The sequence below is a fragment of the Salvelinus namaycush genome, chromosome 5, assembly GCF_016432855.1.
Source record: "Salvelinus namaycush isolate Seneca chromosome 5, SaNama_1.0, whole genome shotgun sequence".
Classification (NCBI taxonomy): Eukaryota; Metazoa; Chordata; class Actinopteri; order Salmoniformes; family Salmonidae; genus Salvelinus; species Salvelinus namaycush.
The window spans coordinates 60,507,088-60,528,037 of NC_052311.1; the positions used below are offsets into that span (position 1 = coordinate 60,507,088).

At 42.8% G+C, this 20,950-nt stretch overlaps 3 protein-coding genes and 1 pseudogene across 3 annotated transcripts in view; 2 read left to right on the top strand and 2 right to left on the bottom strand.

Moving 5' to 3' along the window:
* LOC120048605 (cell adhesion molecule 4-like) overlaps nucleotides 1-20,950 on the top strand; it is a 752,359-nt gene that overhangs the window by 294,250 nt on the left and 437,159 nt on the right. The gene's annotated exons all lie outside the window — the stretch shown is intronic.
* LOC120048162 (vesicle-associated membrane protein 1-like) lies at nucleotides 185-5,191 on the top strand. Its single transcript, XM_038993910.1, has 5 exons — nucleotides 185-198; nucleotides 1,782-1,932; nucleotides 3,183-3,341; nucleotides 4,362-4,413; nucleotides 5,175-5,191. The coding sequence occupies exons 1-5, from the start codon at nucleotides 185-187 to the stop codon at nucleotides 5,189-5,191; spliced, it is 393 nt and encodes a 130-aa protein (XP_038849838.1).
* Nucleotides 7,312-10,330, bottom strand: LOC120048601 (annotated as a pseudogene).
* The window catches only part of LOC120048591 (complement C1r-A subcomponent-like), a 7,827-nt gene continuing 7,618 nt past the window's right edge, over nucleotides 20,742-20,950 (bottom strand). Inside the window, exon 13 of the mRNA XM_038994684.1 lies at nucleotides 20,742-20,950. This exon is cut by the window's right edge and continues 269 nt beyond it. Within this exon, the coding sequence (XP_038850612.1) occupies nucleotides 20,847-20,950 (104 nt within the window). The 3' untranslated portion in view covers nucleotides 20,742-20,846.

Below are 20,950 nucleotides of genomic sequence, written 5' to 3' on the forward strand. Positions count from 1 at the left end.
CTTAATGTATTTTGCTGACGCAAGTCTTTTTCCGTCACAGCAGCTCTGAATAATGGATCTCGTCTACTGTAGTTGATTACCCTCAGTCCTCTTCTGGGCTTCAAAAGAAATTCATTTTTTGAATTATTATTTTAATTAATAATTGGCTTATTTCAGCTGAAATTATGTTTTCTTTCTTTATACTATGGGGTCTGAACCGTATGGTTCTAGGGACTTCCAGGTTATCAAATGTCTGTGAATTATTAGAAAATCAATATCAATGTGAACTGATTGGTCTGAGATGTTTGTCTTCTTCTCCTGTTACAGTAGGAAATACAGTAGGGTACTACGCATGACATCTGGGATGAGACTGTCCTGCACCTGCAGTATAGAACAAGTTCATGCCTTTCAAATGATGGCTATATTCTTCATATATATATATATATATATATATATATATATATATATATATATATATATATATATATATATATATATATATATATATATATATGGTGGCTGGAATGGTTGCCTGTACTGTATATTTGGCTCATTTCAATAGTCTGAGTCAGGACCAACACCCACATAGGAGTCCATGGAGGCTGTCTGTTTTAGAACGCTCCCCCTCTCACCCCTCCCCTTTCCCTCATCACCCCTCCTCCCCCCCTCTTTACCCTTCTCTGAACCAAATGAGTTGTTTGCCCCATCTTTTAACCCTTCTTCTTTTTCTTTCTATTCTCTCCTTTTATTCCCTTTCTCCTTATCCCTCTCTCTTAATCTTCCTCTTCTCTCCAATCTCTCCAGTTCACCATCTCTACAGCCTCCCCTTACTTTTCTTTTGGCCTTTCCTCTCATCCTCCTCTTCTTCTTATCACCATCTTGCTTAATCTGACTCTCTCTCTCTCTCTCTCTCTCTCTCTCTCTCTCTCTCTCTCTCTCTCTCTCTCTCTCCCTCTCTGTCTCTCTCGCTCTCTCTCTCTCTCCCCTCTCCCTCTCTCTCTCTCTCTCTCTCTCTCTCGCTCTCTCTCTCTCTTTCTCTTTCTCTTTCTCTCTCTCTCTCTCTCTCTCTCTCTCGCTCTCTCTTTCTGTCTCTCTCTCCCCCCTCTCTCTCTCTGTCTCTCTCTGTCTCAGGGAGGCATCTATCCCATATACAACTCTGACTTTATCCCATTTATTCTCCTCACCAACAGCTTTTCTCCTTTCTGTACCTCATCATTCATCTTTCTTCCTCTCCCCCATGCGGCATCGCATTAGTGAAAACCAAGACTGTTCTCAGGGCATTCTCCCAATATTCAATGAAAAGTCACTTTTGTTAGCTAAAACCGGCAGACCTGCCCCGAGAACAGTCTTGGTTTCCACTAATGCGATACAGCCTCCCCAATACACTTCCCCTCTCTTGCTTCCAATTCCTTCCTTTAGCTCATATCCCTTATTTCCTCCTCCTCCTCCTCTTTCCCCTCTCCTCATTATACCTGCCCTTCTGTGTTTTGAACTTTTAATCTGAATGTCTTTTATCACTGAGTACTGTTATCAAGGCTTATTTGTTGAAAATAGTTTGAGTTACAACACCTCTAAAATGCAGTTGTTTCAGCTTGACTGCTAAATGTAAAATGTCCTCCTCCTCCCCTTCCCCCTCTCCCTCACATCTGTCTCTTCTCTTCCTCTCCCCTTTCTCATCTCCCCATTTATTTTTCTTACCCTTCCTCATCTCTCTCTTCCCGTCTCCCTCCTTCCCCCCGCCTATCCCTCGCTTTCCCATCTCTTCTCCTCTCCGTCCCTTCCTCCCTCTCTCCCCTTCCCAGGTCTGCCCCAGATGCTGCTCCCCCAGCTGGACCTCCCGGAGCCCCAGGGGCCCCAGGAGCAGATGGAGCCCCAGGTGGAGGGCCCCCACCCCCTCCTCCCAACACCTCCAGCAACCGCAGGCTACAACAAACACAGGCCCAAGTGGAGGAGGTGAGCTAGTGTGACACGCACATACAGTACCAACCAACCTGCTCCGGGCTTCGATACCATGCTCCTAACAGGACTCCCACTCGTGCCAAACCATACAGTACAACATTTTAAACTACAGCAAGTAGCTAGCTTGTCAATCTGGGATTGACGTCACAGCGTGAGACAACTAGCAGCAATTAGGCCAGATCTGGGCTGCATTTCCAGTTGCTCCCTGCTCTCTGCATTCGTTCACTCTCCTTGGTGTAAGCAATAGCGCCACCTAGTTTCCCCCATTTTGCTTTCATTTATCCAATTCAATGAAATAGGGGAAGGGAGGGAATGAGGCCAGAAGTAAAAGAATAACCTTCTGGAATGAAATGCGGTCATGAGCCAAGCTGTAGAAACAGAGCTGACATTCTTTGATTGTTGGGAAATCTAAAAATAGAGTAGCATAGTCTACTCTACTCTACTCTACGTTGCAGTTTGATTTGTTTTATGACTTATTTCAGTAATGTTTTGGCTATGCAGTCTCCGTCAGGGTGTGGCTTTCTGGGATCAACATGATATTCCATCAACATGAATTTGTCATTTTATTGCTGTGTGTTTGTGGTGTGTGCATAATGAATGATGCGCTGAGAAATGTTGTAACAACTATTCCAAAATACAATACCCACGATAACAATTTGGCTAGCATACGATACAGCATGGCTAGCATACAATACAACATGGCTAGCATACAATACAACATGGCTAGCATATGATACAACATGGCTAGCATATGATACAACATGGCTAGCATACTACACAACATGGCTAGCATACGATACAACATAGCTAGCATACGATACAACATGGCTAGCATACGATACAACATGGCTAGCATACGATACAACATGGCTGTCTATGATGATGTTCTATGTATTCTATTTCTATGGCCAAAGTTATGTTAGCTATTAACATAAAAAAAATAACATGGTTGATCAATTTATCTTAGTAATGGACTGCACTGCAGCTTGGGAATGGTTTCATGCTGTATTCAATTGTGTGATGTGGGCTTCTATGGCTCGGGCTGTCAGTAAATTCCCCTCTCCTCTCCTCTCCTCTCCTCTCCTCTCCTCTCCTCTCCTCTCCTCTCCTCTCCTCTCCTCTCCTCTCCTCTCCTCTCCTCTCCTCTCCTCTCCTCTCCTCTCCTCTCCTCTCCTCTCCTCTCCTCTCCTCTCCTCTCCTCTCCTCTTCCCTCTCCTCTACCCACCTCCCCCTCTCCTCTCCAGGTGGTGGATATTATGCGGGTGAATGTGGACAAGGTTCTGGAGAGGGACCAGAAGCTGTCGGAGCTGGATGACAGAGCGGATGCCCTCCAGGCCGGGGCCTCCCAGTTTGAGAGCTGTGCAGCCAAACTAAAGAGCAAATACTGGTGGAAAAACGCAAAGGTAATGACAGTGATCCATGATTATATTGTCATTCACATTAGCAGACACTTTCATCCAAAAGGACTTAAAGTTAACATATTCAGGAGAATTGCAAGGTAATGGTAATATTGATAATGATTGTAATATGGTTATTTAACCAACTCTTTCTATCCAAAGTGACAGTGTACTGTCATATATTCAAGTTAACATATATATCCAGTGTACTGTATGTGGCCAATGAGGGAATCATTCAGAGCCACAAATGTGGTGGTGTTGCAACGCCAGTACCATGCTCCACCAACCAGTACCACGCTCCACCAACCAGTACCACGCTCCACCAACCAGTACCACGCTCCACCAACCAGTACCATGCTCCACCAACTAGTACCACGCTCCATCAACCAGTACCACGCTCCACAAACCAGTACCACGCTCCACCAACCAGTACCACGCTCCACAAACCAGTACCACGCTCCACCAACCAGTACCACGCTCCACCAACCAGTGCCACGCTCCACCAACCAGTACCACGCTCCACAAACCAGTACCACGCTCCACAAACCAGTACCATGCTCCATCAACCAACTGAGCCATGGAGGTGCAGGGCGCTGAGGCGGACACACAGCGTCTGTCCCTGGAACGCTGTCACCCCCCTTTCCCGCGTACTAATCCCCTAATTAGCATCTGTGGGCGAGAGGAGTGGCGCTCCGGGGAATGGGGAAATAGGGAGGCTCTCACTGCAGAGTTTTCTCTACATGCAGTTATTCTTATTAATTACATAGCAATAGCACCAAAAGTACACTGACTAGACACAAGGGAGTGTGATGAAATTTTACGCTCTGCTTTTTGTGTTTGTCATCATTGTGCTGGGTTGGTGTGTGTGTTTTTTTGGTTAGCAGGACTAATGTTAATCCGCAGCGAATTCACCCCTGAATAAAAAACACATGTTTAATCATCCTGAGGAAAATCTATCAGGTTTATTAACTAGAAGAATAGAAGAATAAAGAAAACCTTTAACTCTCCATTTGCTTTTCTTTCTAGATGATGATCATTATGGGTATCATTGGAGTTCTTGTGGTCGGAGTCCTTTTCTGTAAGTACCATTATTCACTTTCCCCTATTACCATTCATTGATACCCACTCGCATGTAGCCAGTTAGAGGCTTTCTTCACGTCTTTTGAACTTCATTTTGAAATTTCTTGGCATCTGTATCGCATTCTGTATCGCATTAGCGGATACTCACACTGCTCTCAGGGCAGGTCTGCCGGTTTTGATTAGCAGAAGTGACTTTTCGTAGCTGGTTAGGAGAATTAACGTGGCAGGTTAGGAGAATTAGGTTAAAGTTAGGAAAATGGTTAGGGTTAGCTAAAATGTTAACAATATCTAGCTGTAACCAGGCCTGTCCTGAGAACAGTCTTGGTTTCCACTAATGCAATTCTGAATCCATACTAGTCAAGTGCAGTAGATGTTAAGGCAAAGGCCACAGCTATAATCAGTGTACACTTATAACAGACCCAGGTCTGCCCTGCTCTGACGGTCTCCTAGTGCATACTCTACAGTATGTCAATAATTCATGATAACTTATTACAGTAAATGATTGAAACAGTGTAAGGCCTCTGTTACCAGTCATTCAGCAGAAACAACACATGTGTAGATGTAGCCCACTGAATGCAAAGATCATTATTTAGCTGTAAACACATTGTTAGATGTATCTTCAGTTTGTGATTTAGGAACCCATAAATCTGCTGACCCAATTATTGAATGATCTCTCTCCCCCTCTTTTTCTTTCTCCCCACCCCCCCCTCTCTCCCCTTTATATATCCCTCTCGCTCTCCCCCTCCATCGTTCTCATAGTGTACTTCTTCTATTGAGTAAATCCAGCGTGGCAGGACACAGACATGAGAGCGAAATAGAAGAGAAGAAGAAAACAAAATCGACACAAATCCAAACTCCAGCCCCGCCCCCTTTATCCTCCACACCAGGTCTTCCATCTAGCACTTAAACATTACGCTAGTGTCTCTCTTTTCTCTTCGTCCTCCTGCCCTTCCCTTCTTTTTGATCCATCTTTCTTCCTCTGTTTTGGCGTGCTGTCTCACTCACTCTCTCCTGCCTCTGCGTCTCATACATTATTGAAGTGTGCAGTAGGGAAAGAGAGAGCGAGAGAGCAGGAAGGAATGAAGGAGGGAGGAGATAAGAAAACCCCTCGTGACACAGGGACAGAGAGGGCTGGAGCATACTGTAGGGAAAGAGAGAGAGAGAGAAAGCAGGAAGAAGTGAAAGAGAGAGAGCATGGAGAGAGAGAGAGGGAGTGCAAGGCGAGAGCAGCAGAGAAGCAGTTCTTTCTATCCAGATACGCCAAAGCTTGTTCGTGTTACCTTTTGGAGAGCATACCACATTTGTAAATTGATACTGACATACAGTACCTAACAACCCCTCCTGATCCCCTACCTCATACCACTACCATTATTAATACTACTTACTAATACAAGGTCATGGTTAAGATTATGATCATTTTGTCGTGTGTGTGTGTGTGTGTGTACTTGTGATCCAAATCAGTGTAGCCAGTAGCTTTTTCCAGGTTTAGTTGATGTAGGCCTTGACTGGCATTCCTGCCTTTTCCTTTACCTCCCTCTTTCTCTCACACACTGACTGTGGTGTTTAAGACAGAGATAGAGAGAGGATAAGAAAAGCCAGGAAGGATACTGGAAAAGGCAGAAATGACTTTTGGGACACTGACTTTTAGTATATCTTTATTCTTGTACCACAGACAGACAGACGGACAGTTAGCTAGATTGACATTGACAGACAGAAACAGACAATCTGTACCTACATAGAGTATTCTTTCAGGTGTGCAGACAAAAGTCTATACAGCATTAACTCTCGACACACCTAAAGGCAGGTCTGTGTAATAACACTGCATAGTACATTTTTGATTGATTAGTGAGCAGCTTTACTGTGTTGTGGTTGTGTTCAGACACTCTTGTACGTTCTAGTAGAGAGGGTACAGGGTTAGGGAGGAATGGTTCAATAGACTGTCCCCTATCTGGAGAGAGGACATAACCAAATAACCCCCCAAATAACCCACTTCCTGCACATCAAACCAACAAAAACACACACACTGTTACCTATAGTAGCCAATAGGCTGTTACCTACAGTAGCCAGCATAGGCTGTTACCTACAGTAGCCAATAGGCTGTTACCTACAGTAGCCAATAGGCCCAATGGAAGTAGTGTTTGTGTCTTACTTGACTTGCATGGCAGACGATGTCCATAGTTTTGCCTATTTGTGTGACCTATGTATCTGCCATTTCTGAAACTAACTGCCTATTGTACATTTATTTTGTTTGGTTTAGTGGTTTTCAGGACCTGTGTATAGGCTACTGTATCTATGCGCTCAATTAATAACTCATGCGTATGCAATGTAGTGAAGCTCAAGAGTTTGCCAAATTTTTGTTGCTCACGTGCTTTCAAAATAACTATTACTCGACCAGAGAACAATGGTTGCTACAGTAGTATTCAGACTGGGAAAAAACGAAAACCATAGTACCGTACAAGTAGTACTATAATTCATCTTTGCCAGACTATTGCTCCTGGAAATGTGTTTTTTAGTTAGTTTATATTTTACTTTTGGTGTTGGATATTCCAGAAAATATAATTTTCCTCTCAATGGTTGATAAAGAGGGACTGTTTGACACATTGTAAAAAAAATATTAAAAATAGCTATGTGTAAATTGCATTTATGAATGAAAATAGTGGTGATTACTCAAAACAATGATCTAATAATATTGTGCAATAATATTATTAGGTAAGAAATTATACAACATGATAATACTGCGAGAGATACAACTGGATCATGAGAATTCTTTAAACGCATGCTTACCACTTGATGCTAATAAAGAAAATCATCAACATTAATGTGTTCATCATTGAAGTGAAAATTAACAGGTATAATACCACACCGTCTCTCCAGATTCAGAGAACAACACCAATGATACTATTAAAGAAAACATTTATTTGAGGAAAATGTACAACTGTTTATAGTACAACAGTAATTCACATTACAGCAACTCTTAAGACATTGGTTTGCAACAGCTTCAGATACTGTGCCTCTGCGACCCTGAAAGAATCCAGGTCTGTGAATTAGGTTGGAACTCTTTGCAAGAAAAAAAAGAAGAAAAATGTATTATTTGTGTTTGAACAGAAATTTGCTTCGCATCTCTAGGCTACTGTTGTCTTACTACAAACAATAGTTAAAAATACAAGGAGGTCCATAGGGAGCATGGGGAACTTACCTATTTCATCACTTGGTAGAAGAACAGAACGGTTATAACCAGAAAACCCAGGACCATCCAGTAGGAATCTGTAACAACAGGGAACAGTTTGGACTAATATGAATGGACACCATTTTGTTTCTGCTCAGGTTCTCCCAATGACTCACAGTCAGCAGGCACCCAACAGGAGAAAACATTTAGCAAAAGAGCAGTATCTGAACCTGCCTGATAAGAACACTCTATTTTAGTTGTCCATTCACGCCTAATGAACGTGACCCATCAGCAATGCTGATGTGCACCTAATTTCCTATTGTCCTCTCACGCCTGTGTCTGTAGCAGCCTACCTGGCTCAGGTGTCTCTACTGTCAGGCTGAGGGAGAGGGATGTGTCCAGGGCCGGGTGGGTCACTCTGCAGGTGACCGTGGTTCCAGGGGGGAAGGCGGAGGGGTGCAGGGTGTGGTGGGAGGAGATGGACATGGTCCTGTCGCTGTGCTGCCGATGGCTGGAGAGAGACACCTGGTCTGATAGGACTCTAGGCTCTGAGTCTGTAGATGAGATGGAGAACCACTCCATCTGAGAGAGAAGAGAGTCTCAGTATAATGTCTGTTATATTTAGGATATCCATATTATAAGTGCTGTATGATGACCTACCAATTATCTTCTGATTTCATTAGACGTCTGATCACTGTGTGCTTGTGTGCTAATCACTTTGAAACAGTGGTATCTGTGAATATGAATGACTGGATATTTCACTGGTCGACCGCACCAGACACACACCTGGACATCCAGAGGGTAGTAGTTCTTGCAGTGGCAGCTCAGTTTCTGGGGCAACTCATCCCGAAATACCAGCTTCTCCTCAGAGAGAGAAACATGAGGAGGTTCTGAAGACAGAGAGACTTCGTATTTAGATGTGAATAGTGTGCACACTATGTCACACATGACATAGACACCTAATGTAATAAACACATGTTCATATGTGTAGAGAAATAATGTACATTTGAGTCATTTAGCAGACCCTCTTATCCAGAGCAACTTACAGGAGCAATTTGGGTTAAGTGCCTTGCTTAAGGGATTTTCCACATTTTTGTCGCTGACATTCAAACCAGCAACCTTTCGGTTACTGTACCAATGCTCTTAACCACTAGGCTACCTGCTCCCTATGTAAAGAGACAATCAATCACAAGTGTTCTTAGAGGGACTCACATGTGACGTGTAGCTGTATGACCTGCTGGGCCTGGTACAGTCCAGTGCTGACGGTGCAGATGTAGGTCCCCTCGTCAGATACCTTCAGTCTGGCCAGAGTCAGAGACGCATTACCCTGCCCCACCAGCAGGGCGGCATCCACGCTCGAACCCTTCCTCTCCACGTGTACTGGAGGAGAAAAAAACAATGCAAAACAGAGTATGATGAGGTGAAAATGAGGTCCAATTCTCATAGTAATCATTCAGTAAACCTCTGGGTTCCTAGCTATGACAGCAATAAGATGTGTATTTTCCATCTCTGGGTGGATAATAAAGTTGGAATGTTGACCATGGAGGTCCTAATGCACTTTATGTTGTGATGGTAAGTAGACCTAACTCATCCAACACTTATAGCACCATCATAACTACTTAAATAATGCCTTTATTCTCTCACCTGCTGGCCCCTCCTCTGTCTCCGTCTGCCCCGCCCTAATCTCCAGCACTTTCCTCCCACTTCCTCTGTGCTGCCACTCAAGCCCCAGCTCCTGCCCTGGGGGTGGGGCCTGCTGCCTGAAGCCACAGTCCAGGAAGGCCACGCCCCCTGAGGAGCGGAGTGGGACTCTGAGCGAGAGAACACCAGGAACACCACTGGGGAAGACAAAGGAGAGAGAAAGAAGGGATTATGGAGAAAGAAGCAAGTGTAAAGTAGAGAAAGTGCAAAGTACTAGATAAAGAAAGAGGGGTGATGAGAGAAGAGGCGGGGGTGAGAGAATGAGAGAGAGTAACAGTGTTATACATCATTACAATATGACCCGTCTACTCTACCACAGGCAACTACCAGAGCATTATAATAACCTCCTTGTCTCACCCTCAGTCAGAAAAGTTCCTGATTGGCTGAGGGGGTTCCAGTTTGCTTTGTATGAGAGCTGGACGATCTGATTGGTCCAGTGGCAGTGTCTGCAGGACCAATGTGATGCTGAGCCCGCCCCTCTCCAGCTGCAAGGAGCCAATGAAATAGGCTGGTTCTGGAGACCTCCTTTGCTTTATGAAGGAAGTAGCGGCTGATCTCACATGTCACTTCCTGCTCGTGACAGTCAGCGTGGAGCAGCAGGTCTGCCTCTGGGATCTCAGGAGACTCAACTGTCAGAGAGCAGAAAGAGGTGGAGGGAGAGTGCAGGAGAGGGATGGTGTGAGGGAGAGAGAAGGGGAAGGTAATTTCATCAGGTATCTTTGCTGTACAAAAGAGAACCTGATAATGAACCAACCTTTAGCCTCCAAGATGATGTTGTCAGGATCGGGGACAGCAGGGGGGTTGAAGGGGGTCAGAGTATCAGGTGAAAGATCAGGGGTCGCGGCCAGGTCTCTGAGGACAAGCGTGGCTGAGGTGCGGCTGAAGATAGCCCCACCTCCCATTCCCCCCATCCCACTACCCTCCTCCACCAGAGAACAGGACAGCACCACGTCTGCCATTTCATGTTTAGAAAATGTCGGGAGTGAAGAAAAAAAATCTTACCAGAAACGCTTGTAATCAAATATCCAAAAAGCAGCATTTCAAGCATCTTTCCAGTAGTTTTTTAGTCATCAGTAATTACTGACCTTTCATAAATATACAGAATAGACCCCTAATTGCATAATTTCATTAATGACCACGCTCGAAATCACAGTCGAAGATATAAGAAAACAATTTTGATACAGTGAAAATGTTAGGCTGTTATACAGTAAGTTACTTTTGTTTGAAGGTAAACCAAATAAATCAAGTAAAATAAATGGCCGATTAAAAGTTCGCGTTGAACGTCATTAGTTTGACATAATAAGAATGATAAGACCTATTGATTTATCAAACACCGATTAATAGATGCCATGTTTCCAGCGTGTGTTTTCCATTGCGCTATAGTTTGTTTTCAGGGTTCGAAGAAAAGTGCATCATTGTAGAATTTAGAGAAACTTTGCTGAATTAAAGAGAAAGAGAGTTGTCCATTTTTCAGCATATCCTCCAGAGCAATAACCTGATCCCTCATTAGTTGCTAAAATAAATGTGTGTCCATAACACAGCATGTGATCGTAGTTAGCCAAACCAATAGATGGCGCTGCTGTTATGTGTATCTGAGTGTTATACTACGTATATAGTACGAGTGAGCCAAGTTAGGCATTACTTACTATGCATTAAATGGAGCTGTATGGATGCTAAACAATGATTCGGAAGTAAAGACATTCTAATCAACATAACCTTGCTTTTGTATAGAACAAACAACGTACAAAACACGGCGCTTATGTCTTTTCAACGCTCTGCTAAAAAGTGTTCCGCGCTCAGGTAAAAAAAACTCAAAATTTCTCAAAATTTGCTCCATTCATTAAAATCACAATAAACCAACACCCATCTATTTTTTGTGACTACCTGGACCTACCGTTTGGTTTTGAACTATTGAAACCAAAATATATGGATTTGAATAAACATGAAAAGGTGAATGTAAGAAGCACACATCATTTCAAATAGGCTGTGTCATATTAAACAGCATATAAACACTCTAAACAGGTCAGGGGCCAGACAGAGAATTTAAGAAGGAACGGAAATGAATTATTTAGGCTATATTATTTAAATTATTTGTGCAGAGGGTTCTACATGGAACCCAAAACCGTTCTACCTAGAACTAAAAAGTTTTTTTTAACCTATAACCAAAACGGGTTCTCCTATGGGGACAGCTGAAGAACCCTTTGGGAACTATTTTTTTCTGAAAGTGTATGGGTAATTATGGGCCCTGGTCAAAAGTAGTGCACTACATAGGGAAAAGGGTGCCATTTTAGACGGAGGCTCTCTTTGCATAAGTTAACAAAGCTACAGTGGGGCAAAAAAGTATTTAGTCAGCCACCAATTGTGCAAGTTCTCCCACTTAAAAAGATGAGAGAGGCCTGTAATTTTCATCATAGGTACACTTCAACTATGACAGACAAAATGAGGAAAAAAAATCCAGAAAATCACATTGTAGGATTTTTAATGAATTTATTTGCAAATTATGGTGGAAAATAAGTATTTTGACCTTTTCCTGTCCTGACCCTGCACCCGCCCGCCTGACCTCTCTGCCTGACCCTGAGCCTGCCTACCGTCCTGTACCTTTGATCCACCTCTGGATTACTGAACCCTGCCTGTCCCTGACACTATGTCCACCTGCCATCCTGTACCTTTGCCTTACCCTGGATTTTCGACCCCTGCCTGCCTTGACCTGTCTTTGCTTGCCACTGTTTGCTACAATAAACAGTGTTACTTCGACAGTCTGCATCTGGGTCTTACCTTGATTCCTGATAAAAACAAGGATATAACATTTATGGAAGAGACAGAAATGCTTATGGGGGAGGAGTTGCTGTATATATTCAGAGCTATATCCCTGTAATGCTTAGAGAAGATCTTATGTCAAGTGTTATTGAAGTGTTGTGGTTGCAGGTTCACTTGGCACATCTAAAGCCTTTTCTTTTGGGGTGTTGCTATAGGACACCAAGTGCTAACAGTCAGTATCTAAATAATATGTGGGAAATGCTTGATAGTGTATGTGATGTAAACAGAGAGGTCTACTTTCTTGGGGACCTGAATATTGACTGGTTTTCCTCAAGCTGTCTGATCAAGAGGAAGCTTCTTACTGTAACCAGTGCCTGTAATCTGGTTCAGGTTATTAATCAACCTACCAGGATGTTTACAAACACTACAGGAACAAGATCATCCACATGTATTGATCACATTTTTACTAATGCTATAGAACTTTGTTCTAAAGCTGTATCCGTACCCATTGGCTGCAGTGATCACAATATAGTGGCTATATCCAGGAAAACCAAAGTTCCAACAGCTGGGCCTAAAATAGTGTATAAGAGATCATACAAAATATTTTGCTGTGACTCTTATGTGTATGATGTTAAAAATATTTGTTGGTCTGATGTGATTAATGAGGAGCATCCAGACGCTGCACTTGATGAATTTATGAAATTGCTTCTTTCAATTATTGATAAACATGCACCTGTTAAGAAACTGACTGTTATAACTGTTAAGGCTCCATGGGTTGATGAGGAATTGAAAAACTGTATGGTTGAAAGAGATGGGGCAAAAGGAGTGGCTAATAAGTCTGGTTGTACATCTGACTGGCTTACTTACTGCAAATTGAGAAATTATGTGACTAAACTAAACAAAAAGAAGAAGAAACGTTATTATGAAGCCAAGATCAATGATATAAAGTATAAACTTTGGAGTACTTTAAATGAAATTATGGGCAGAAAGACAAATTCAACTCCATCTTTCAACGAATCAGATGGCTTATTCATCACAAAACCATTCGATGTTGCCAAATATTTTAATGATTATTTCATTGGCAAAGTGGGCAAACTTAGGCAGGAAATGCCCACGACAAACAGTGAGCAATTATATTCATGCATAAAAAAACTAATAATGAAAGAAAAGCAGTACAAGTTGGAATTTTGTAAAGTTAGTTTGGGAGAGGTGGAACAATTATTGTTAACAATGAATAATGACAAACCTCCTGGCATTGACATCTTAGAAGGAAAGCTACTGAGGATGGTAACTGACTCTATAGCCACTCCTATCTGTCATATTTTAATCTGAGCCGAGAGGAAAGTCTTTGTCCTCAGACCTGGAGGGAAGCCAAAGTCATTTTGCTACCCAAGAGTGGTAAAGCGGCCTTTACGGCTTCTAACAGCAGACCTAAACTCAGCAAACAAAGAAACGTCCCTTTTTCAGGACCCTGTCTTTCAAAGATAATTCGTAAAAATCCAAATAACTTCACAGATCTTCATTGTAAAGGGTTTAAACACTGTTTCCCATGCTCAATGTTCAATGAACCATAAACAATTAATGAACATGCACCTGTGGAACGGTTGTTAAGACACTAACAGCTTACAGACAGTAGGCAATTAAGGTCACAGTTATGAAAACTTAGGACACTAAAGAGGCCTTTCTACTGACTCTGAAAAACGCAAAAATAAAGATGGCCAGGGTCCCTGCTCATCTGCATGAACGTGCCTTAAGCATGCTGCAAGGAGGCATGAGGACTGCAGATGTGGCCAGGGCAATAAATTGCAATGTCCGTACTGTGAGATGCCTAAGACAGCGCTACAGGGAGACAGGATGGACAGCTGATCGTCCTCGCAGTGGCAGACCACGTGTAACAACACCTGCACAGGATCGGTACATCCGAACATCACACCTGCGGGACAGATACAGGACGGCAACAACAACTGCCCGAGTTACTCCAGGAATGCACAATCCCTCCATCAGTGCTCAGACTGTCCGCAATAGGCTGAGAGAGGCTGGACTGAGGGCTTGTAGGCCTGTTGTAAGGCAGGTCCTCACCAGACATCACCGGCAACAACGTCGCCTATGGGCACAAACCCACTGTCGCTGGACCAGACAGGACTGGCAAAAAGTGCTCTTCACCGATGAGTCACGGTTTTGCCTCACCAGGAGTGATGGTCGGATTTGAGTTTATCGTCGAAGGAATGAGCGTTACACCGAGCTCTGTACTCTGGAGCGGGATCGATTTGGAGGTGGATGATCCGTCATGGTCTGGTGCAGTGTGTCACAGCATCATCGAACTGAGCTTGTTGTCATTGCAGGGAATCTCAACGCTGTGCGTTACAGGGAAGACATCCTCCTCCCTCATGTGGTACCCTTCCTGCAGGCTCATCCTGACATGACCCTCCATCATGACAATGCCACCAGCCATACTGCTCGTTCTGTGCGTGATTTCCTGCAAGACAGGAATATCAGTGTTCTGCCATGGCCAGCGAAGACCCCGGATCTCAATCCCATTGAGCACGTCTGGGGCCTGTTGGATCGGAGGGTGAGGGCTAGGGCCATTCCCCCCAGAAATGTCCGGGAACTTGCATGTGCCTTGGTGGAAGAGTGGGGTAACATCTCACAGCAAGAACTGTCAAATCTGGTGCAGTCCACGAGGAGGAGATGCACTGCAGTACTTAATGCAGCTGGTGGCCACCCCAGATACTGACTGTTACTTTTGATTTTGACCCCCCCTTTGTTCAGGGACACATTATTCAATTTATGTTAGTCACATGTCTGTAGAACTTGTTCAGTTTATGTCTCAGTTGTTGAATCTTGTTATGTTCATGGAAATATTTACACATGTTAAGTTTGCTGAAAATAAACGCAGTTGACAGTGAGAGGACGTTTCTTTTTTGCTGAGTTTACAAGCTTGCTGCCAGCTCCTAGCCAACTGTTGGAAGAAATTGTGTTTGACCAAATACAATGCTTTTTCTCTGTAAACAAATTAACAACAGACTTTCAGCATGCTTATAGAGAAGGGTACTCAACATGTACTGCACTGACACAAATGACTGATGATTGGTTAAAATAAATTGATAATAAGAAGATTGTGGGCGCTGTACTGTTAGATTTCAGTGCAGCCTTTGATATTATTGACCATAACCTGTTGTTGAAAATACTTAAGTGCTATGGCTTTTCAACCTCTGCCATATGTGGATTCAGAGCTATCTATCTCATAGAACTCAAAGGGTTTTCTTTAATGGAAGCGTCTCTAATGTCAAACATATAAAGTGTGGTGTACTGCAGGGCAGCTCTCTAGACCCTCTACTCTTTTCTATTTTTACCAATGACCTGCCACTGGCATTAAACAAAGCATGTGTGTCCATGTATGCTGATGATTCAACCATATATGCATCAGCAACCACAGTTAATGAAGTCACTGAAACCCTTAACAAAGAGTTACAGTCTGTTTTGGAATGGGTGGCCAGTAATAAACTGGTCCTGAACATCTCTAAAACTAAGAGCATTGTATTTGGTACAAATCATTCCTTAAGTGCTAGACCTCAGCTGAATCTGGTAATGAATGGTGTGGCTGTTGAACAAGTTGAGGAGACTAACTTACTTGGCGTTACATTAGATTGTAAACTGTCATGGTCAAAACATATAGATTCAATGGTTGCAAAGAGAGGGAGAGGTCTAGTTGTAATAAAGAGATGCTCTGCTTTTTTGACACCTGGTCAAAAAAGTGCTGGATAGAAAGGGGTGGATAGAAAGTGGTGGAAAGAAAGTGGTGATAGAAAGTGGTGGACAGAAAGTGGTGGAAAGAAAGTGATGATAGAAAGGGGTGGATAGAAAGGGGTGTATAGAAAGGGGTGGATAGAAAGGGGTGGATAGAAAGTGCTGATAGAAAGGGGTGGATAGAAAGTGGTGGATAGAAAGTGCTGATAGAAAGTGGTAGATAGAAAGTGGTGGACAGAAAGTGGTGGAAAGAAAGTGATGATAGAAAGTGGTGGATAGAAAGGGGTGTATAGAAAGGGGTGGATAGAAAGGGGTGGATAGAAAGTGCTGATAGAAAGGGGTGGATAGAAAGGGGTGGATAGAAAGGGGTGTATAGAAAGGGGTGGATAGAAAGGGGTGGATAGAAAGTGCTGATAGAAAGGGGTGGATAGAAAGGGGTGGATAGAAAGGGGTGGATAGAAAGGGGTGGATAGAAAGTGCTGGATAGAAAGGGGTGGATAGAAAGTGGTGGATAGAAAGGGATGGATAAATAGGGGTGGATAGAAACTGCTGATAGAAAGGGGTGGATAGAAAGGGGTAGATAGAATGGTATGGATAGAAAGTGGTGGATAGAAAGTGGTGGATAGAAAGGGATGGATAGAAAGGGGTGGATAGAAACCGCTGATAGAAAGGGGTGGATAGAAAAGGGTAGATAGAATGGTATGGATAGAAAGTGGTGGATAGAAAGGGGTGGATAGAAAGGGATGGATAGAAACTGCTGATAGAAAGTGGTGGATAGAAAGGGGTGGATAGAAAGGGGTGGATAGAAAGAGGTGGATAGAAAGGGATGGATGGAAAGTGTTGGATAGAATGGGGTGGATAGAAAGGGATGGATAGAAACTGCTGATAGAAAGCGGTGGATAGAAAGTGCTGATAGAAAGGGGTAGATAGAAAGTGCTGATAGAAAGGGGTGGATAGAAAGGGGTGGATAGAAAGGGATGGTTAGAAAGGGATGGATAGAAAGTGGTGGATAGAAAGTGGTGGATAGAAAGGGATGGATAGAAAGTGGTGGATAGAAAGTGGTGGATAGAAAGGGATGGATAGATAGGGGTGGATAGAAAGTGCTGGATAGAAAGTGGTGGATAGAAAGTGGTGGATAGAAAGGAATGGATAGAAAGTGGTGGATAGAAAGTGGTGGATAAAAAGGGATGGATAGAAAGTGGTGGATAGAAAGGGATGGATAGAAAGTGCTGGATAGAAAGTGGTGGATAGAAAGTGGTGGATAGAAAGGAATGGATAGAAAGTGGTGGATAGAAAGTGGTGGATAAAAAGGGATGGATAGAAAGTGGTGGATAGAAAGGGATGGATAGAAAGTGCTGGATAGAAAGTGCTGGATAGAAAGTGGTGGATAGAAAGTGGTGGATAGAAAGGAATGGATAGAAAGTGGTGGATAGAAAGTGCTGGATAGAAAGTGGTGGATAGAAAGGGATGGATAGAAAGTGGTGATAGAAAGGGATGGATAGAAAGTGGTGGATAGAAAGGGATGGATAGAAAGTGGTGGATAGAAAGTGGTGGATAGAAAGGGATGGATAGAAAGTGGTGGATAGAAAGTGGTGGATAGAAAGGGATGGATAGAAAGTACTGATAGAAAGGGGTGGATAGAAAGGGGTGGATAGAAAGAGGTGGATAGAAAGGGATGGATGGAAAGTGTTGGATAGAATGGGGTGGATAGAAAGGGATGGATAGAAACTGCTGATAGAAAGCGGTGGATAGAAAGTGCTGATAGAAAGGGGTAGATAGAAAGTGCTGATAGAAAGGGGTGGATAGAAAGGGGTGGATAGAAAGGGATGGTTAGAAAGGGATGGATAGAAAGTGGTGGATAGAAAGTGGTGGATAGAAAGGGATGGATAGAAAGTGGTGGATAGAAAGTGGTGGATAGAAAGGGATGGATAGATAGGGGTGGATAGAAAGTGCTGGATAGAAAGTGGTGGATAGAAAGTGGTGGATAGAAAGGAATGGATAGAAAGTGGTGGATAGAAAGTGGTGGATAAAAAGGGATGGATAGAAAGTGGTGGATAGAAAGGGATGGATAGAAAGTGCTGGATAGAAAGTGGTGGATAGAAAGTGGTGGATAGAAAGGAATGGATAGAAAGTGGTGGATAGAAAGTGGTGGATAAAAAGGGATGGATAGAAAGTGGTGGATAGAAAGGGATGGATAGAAAGTGCTGGATAGAAAGTGCTGGATAGAAAGTGGTGGATAGAAAGTGGTGGATAGAAAGGAATGGATAGAAAGTGGTGGATAGAAAGTGCTGGATAGAAAGTGGTGGATAGAAAGGGATGGATAGAAAGTGGTGATAGAAAGGGATGGATAGAAAGTGGTGGATAGAAAGGGATGGATAGAAAGTGGTGGATAGAAAGTGGTGGATAGAAAGGGATGGATAGAAAGTGGTGGATAGAAAGTGGTGGATAGAAAGGGATGGATAGAAAGTACTGATAGAAAGGGGTGGATAGAAAGGGGTGGATAGAAAGTGCTGATAAAAAGTGCCGATGGAAAGTGGTGGATAGAAAGGAATGGATAGAAAGTACTGATAGAAAGGGATGGATAGATAGAAAGTGATGGATTTAAAGTGGTGGATAGAAAGGGATGGATAGGAAGGGATGGATAGAAAGGGATGGATAGAAAGGGATGGATAGGAAGGGATGGATAGAAAGGGATGGATAGAAAGTGGTGGATAGAAAGTGGTGGATAGAAAGGGATGGATAGAAAGTGGTGGATAGAAAGGGATGGATAGAAAGGGATGGATAGAAAGTGGTGGATAGAAAGGGATGGATAGAAAGTGGTGGATAGAAAGGGATGGATAGGAAGGGATGGATAGAAAGGGATGGATAGAAAGTGATGGATAGAAAGTGGTGGATAGAAAGTGGTGGATAGAAAGGGATGGATAGAAAGGGATGGATAGAAAGGGGTGGATAGAAAGGGATGGATAGAAAGTGGTGGATAGAAAGGGATAGATAGAAAGGGATAGATAGAAAGGGATGGATAAAAAGGGATGGATAAAAAGGGATGGATAGAAAGTGGTGGATAGAAAGGGATGGATAGAAAGTGGTGGATAGAAAGGGATGGATAGAAAGGGATGGATAGATAGGGGTGGATAGAAAGTACTGATAAAAGGTGCTGATGGAAAGTGGTGGATAGAATGTGGTGAATAGAAAGGAATGGATAGAAAGTAATGATAGAAAGGGGTGGATAGAAAGGGGTGGATAGAAAGTGCTTATAAAAAATTGCTTATAGAAAATGGTGGATAGAAAGTGCTGATAGAAAGTGCTGATAGAAAGGGGTGGATAGAAAGTGCTGATAGAAATTGCTGATAGAAAGTGCTGATAGAAAGTGGTGATAGAAAGTGCTGATAGAAAGTGCTGATAGAAAGTGCTGATAGAAAGGGGTGGATAGAAAGTGCTGATAGAAAGGGGTGGATAGAAAGTGCACGTTTGTGAGTGCAAAACAATATGCTGGCAGGGACATAAAGAGCTCAGCATTTAAACAACATTCCATTGTATTAAATCATTATTGTCTATAAATTGTGCATATAGGCTGTGACTTACTTAGAATTAAATACAAATCAAACAAAAAATGACTTATTAGCCCCCTGAATACATTTTTAGAATACATTTTTAGAATCACCAGTTTGGCCAGAGTCAGTGGCTTCAGGCTCATGCGATGGTGCCTGGAGAGCAGGGCAGCAGCGGAGAATACCCTCTCCACACTTGCATAACTACTGGAGATGCTAAACACCCTTTTGGCCATTTTTGCCGGGCAGAGTTGTTTGAACATTTTTCTATAGGTAGGCCTAAAGGTTTTTAGGCAAAATATGCCAGGCCTATTGGGCCAAAATCAATTATGGCCCATTGTATTGATAATATAACAAAAATTAACGAAATGTTTAAGAGATCAGATTTTTTGTTTATAAATACTTTGCTACAATGACACGCTTAGTTATCTACCCACCTCGTTCCTTTCTTTTAGCATGTGTTCATAGTAAGTATAGCATCATGCTTTTGGGAGATGTATCTTTTCAGATTCCACAATGATTCTTTAGTTGTGGTCATTACATCACGAAACTCCCTCTCTTCTTTGATGTGATCATTACATCACAAAACTCCCTCTCTTCTTTGATGTGATCATTACATCACCACACCCCCCCTCTTCTTTGATGTGATCATTACATCACGAAACTCCCTCTCTTCTTTGATGTAATCATTACATCACGAAACTCCCTCTCTTCTTTGATGTGATCATTACATCTCCACACTCCCTCTCTTCTTTGATGTGATCATTACATCTCCACACTCCCTCTCTTCTTTGATGTAATCATTACATCACCGCACTCCCTCTCTTCTTTGATGTGATCATTACATCTCCACACTCCCTCTCTTCTTTGATGTGATCATTACATCACCGCACTCCCTCTCTTCTTTAATGTGATCATTACATCACCGCACTCCCTCTTCTTTGTTGTGATCATTACATCACCACACTCCCTCTCTTCTTTGATGTGATCATTACATCACCACACTCCCTCTCTTGCTCTTGGTCTACATCTTTGTAAGTCACCTTGATTTAGCACGTGTGTTTTATCAGTATCTTTATGAAAATATTTAGACAATAGCTGAAGCAAGGGGCTATAGATAGCAGCACACAAGTAAAGTACAAATGCATGCTGGGCCGGGCATGCCCTGAGCTGGTGAAGTGAGTGCTACCAACGCTTCAGCTTTTGGGAATCTCGGTCCCTGCCTCAGTCAAATTGGGCACGCTCCGCTCCAGCTCTGCTTCACTCACATACTCTGGTACATAAGCACAAAATAGTCAACCCAAGTCGAAGCTCTTTTCTTTTGTATTACCTTTCATCTCACACACAAACACACATACAGGCACGCACACACACACACACACACACACAAATGTACATGAGAAAAGCAGAGATGAAACGTTTGGGCTTTATTTGGATTCATAAATCATGACTTGAATTGAAAATACTTTTGTATTTCTGTTCTCTTTCCCTCGTTATCTTCGCCTATATATTTTACTTATTGTCCTCCATGGTTTTGTTGATCCAGCTAATGTATTTAGCCACACGGGTGTACACTCCATATCTACCAGTCTGCCCACAACCCACACCCCAACTGA

Bases quoted from the DNA above. Each gene is read 5' to 3' on its own strand.
- LOC120048162 (XM_038993910.1), top strand. The intron at 1,933-3,182 runs GTGAGCTAGTGT...TCTCCTCTCCAG, and splicing joins CACAGGCCCAAGTGGAGGAG to GTGGTGGATATTATGCGGGT. The intron at 3,342-4,361 runs GTAATGACAGTG...TTTTCTTTCTAG, and splicing joins ACTGGTGGAAAAACGCAAAG to ATGATGATCATTATGGGTAT.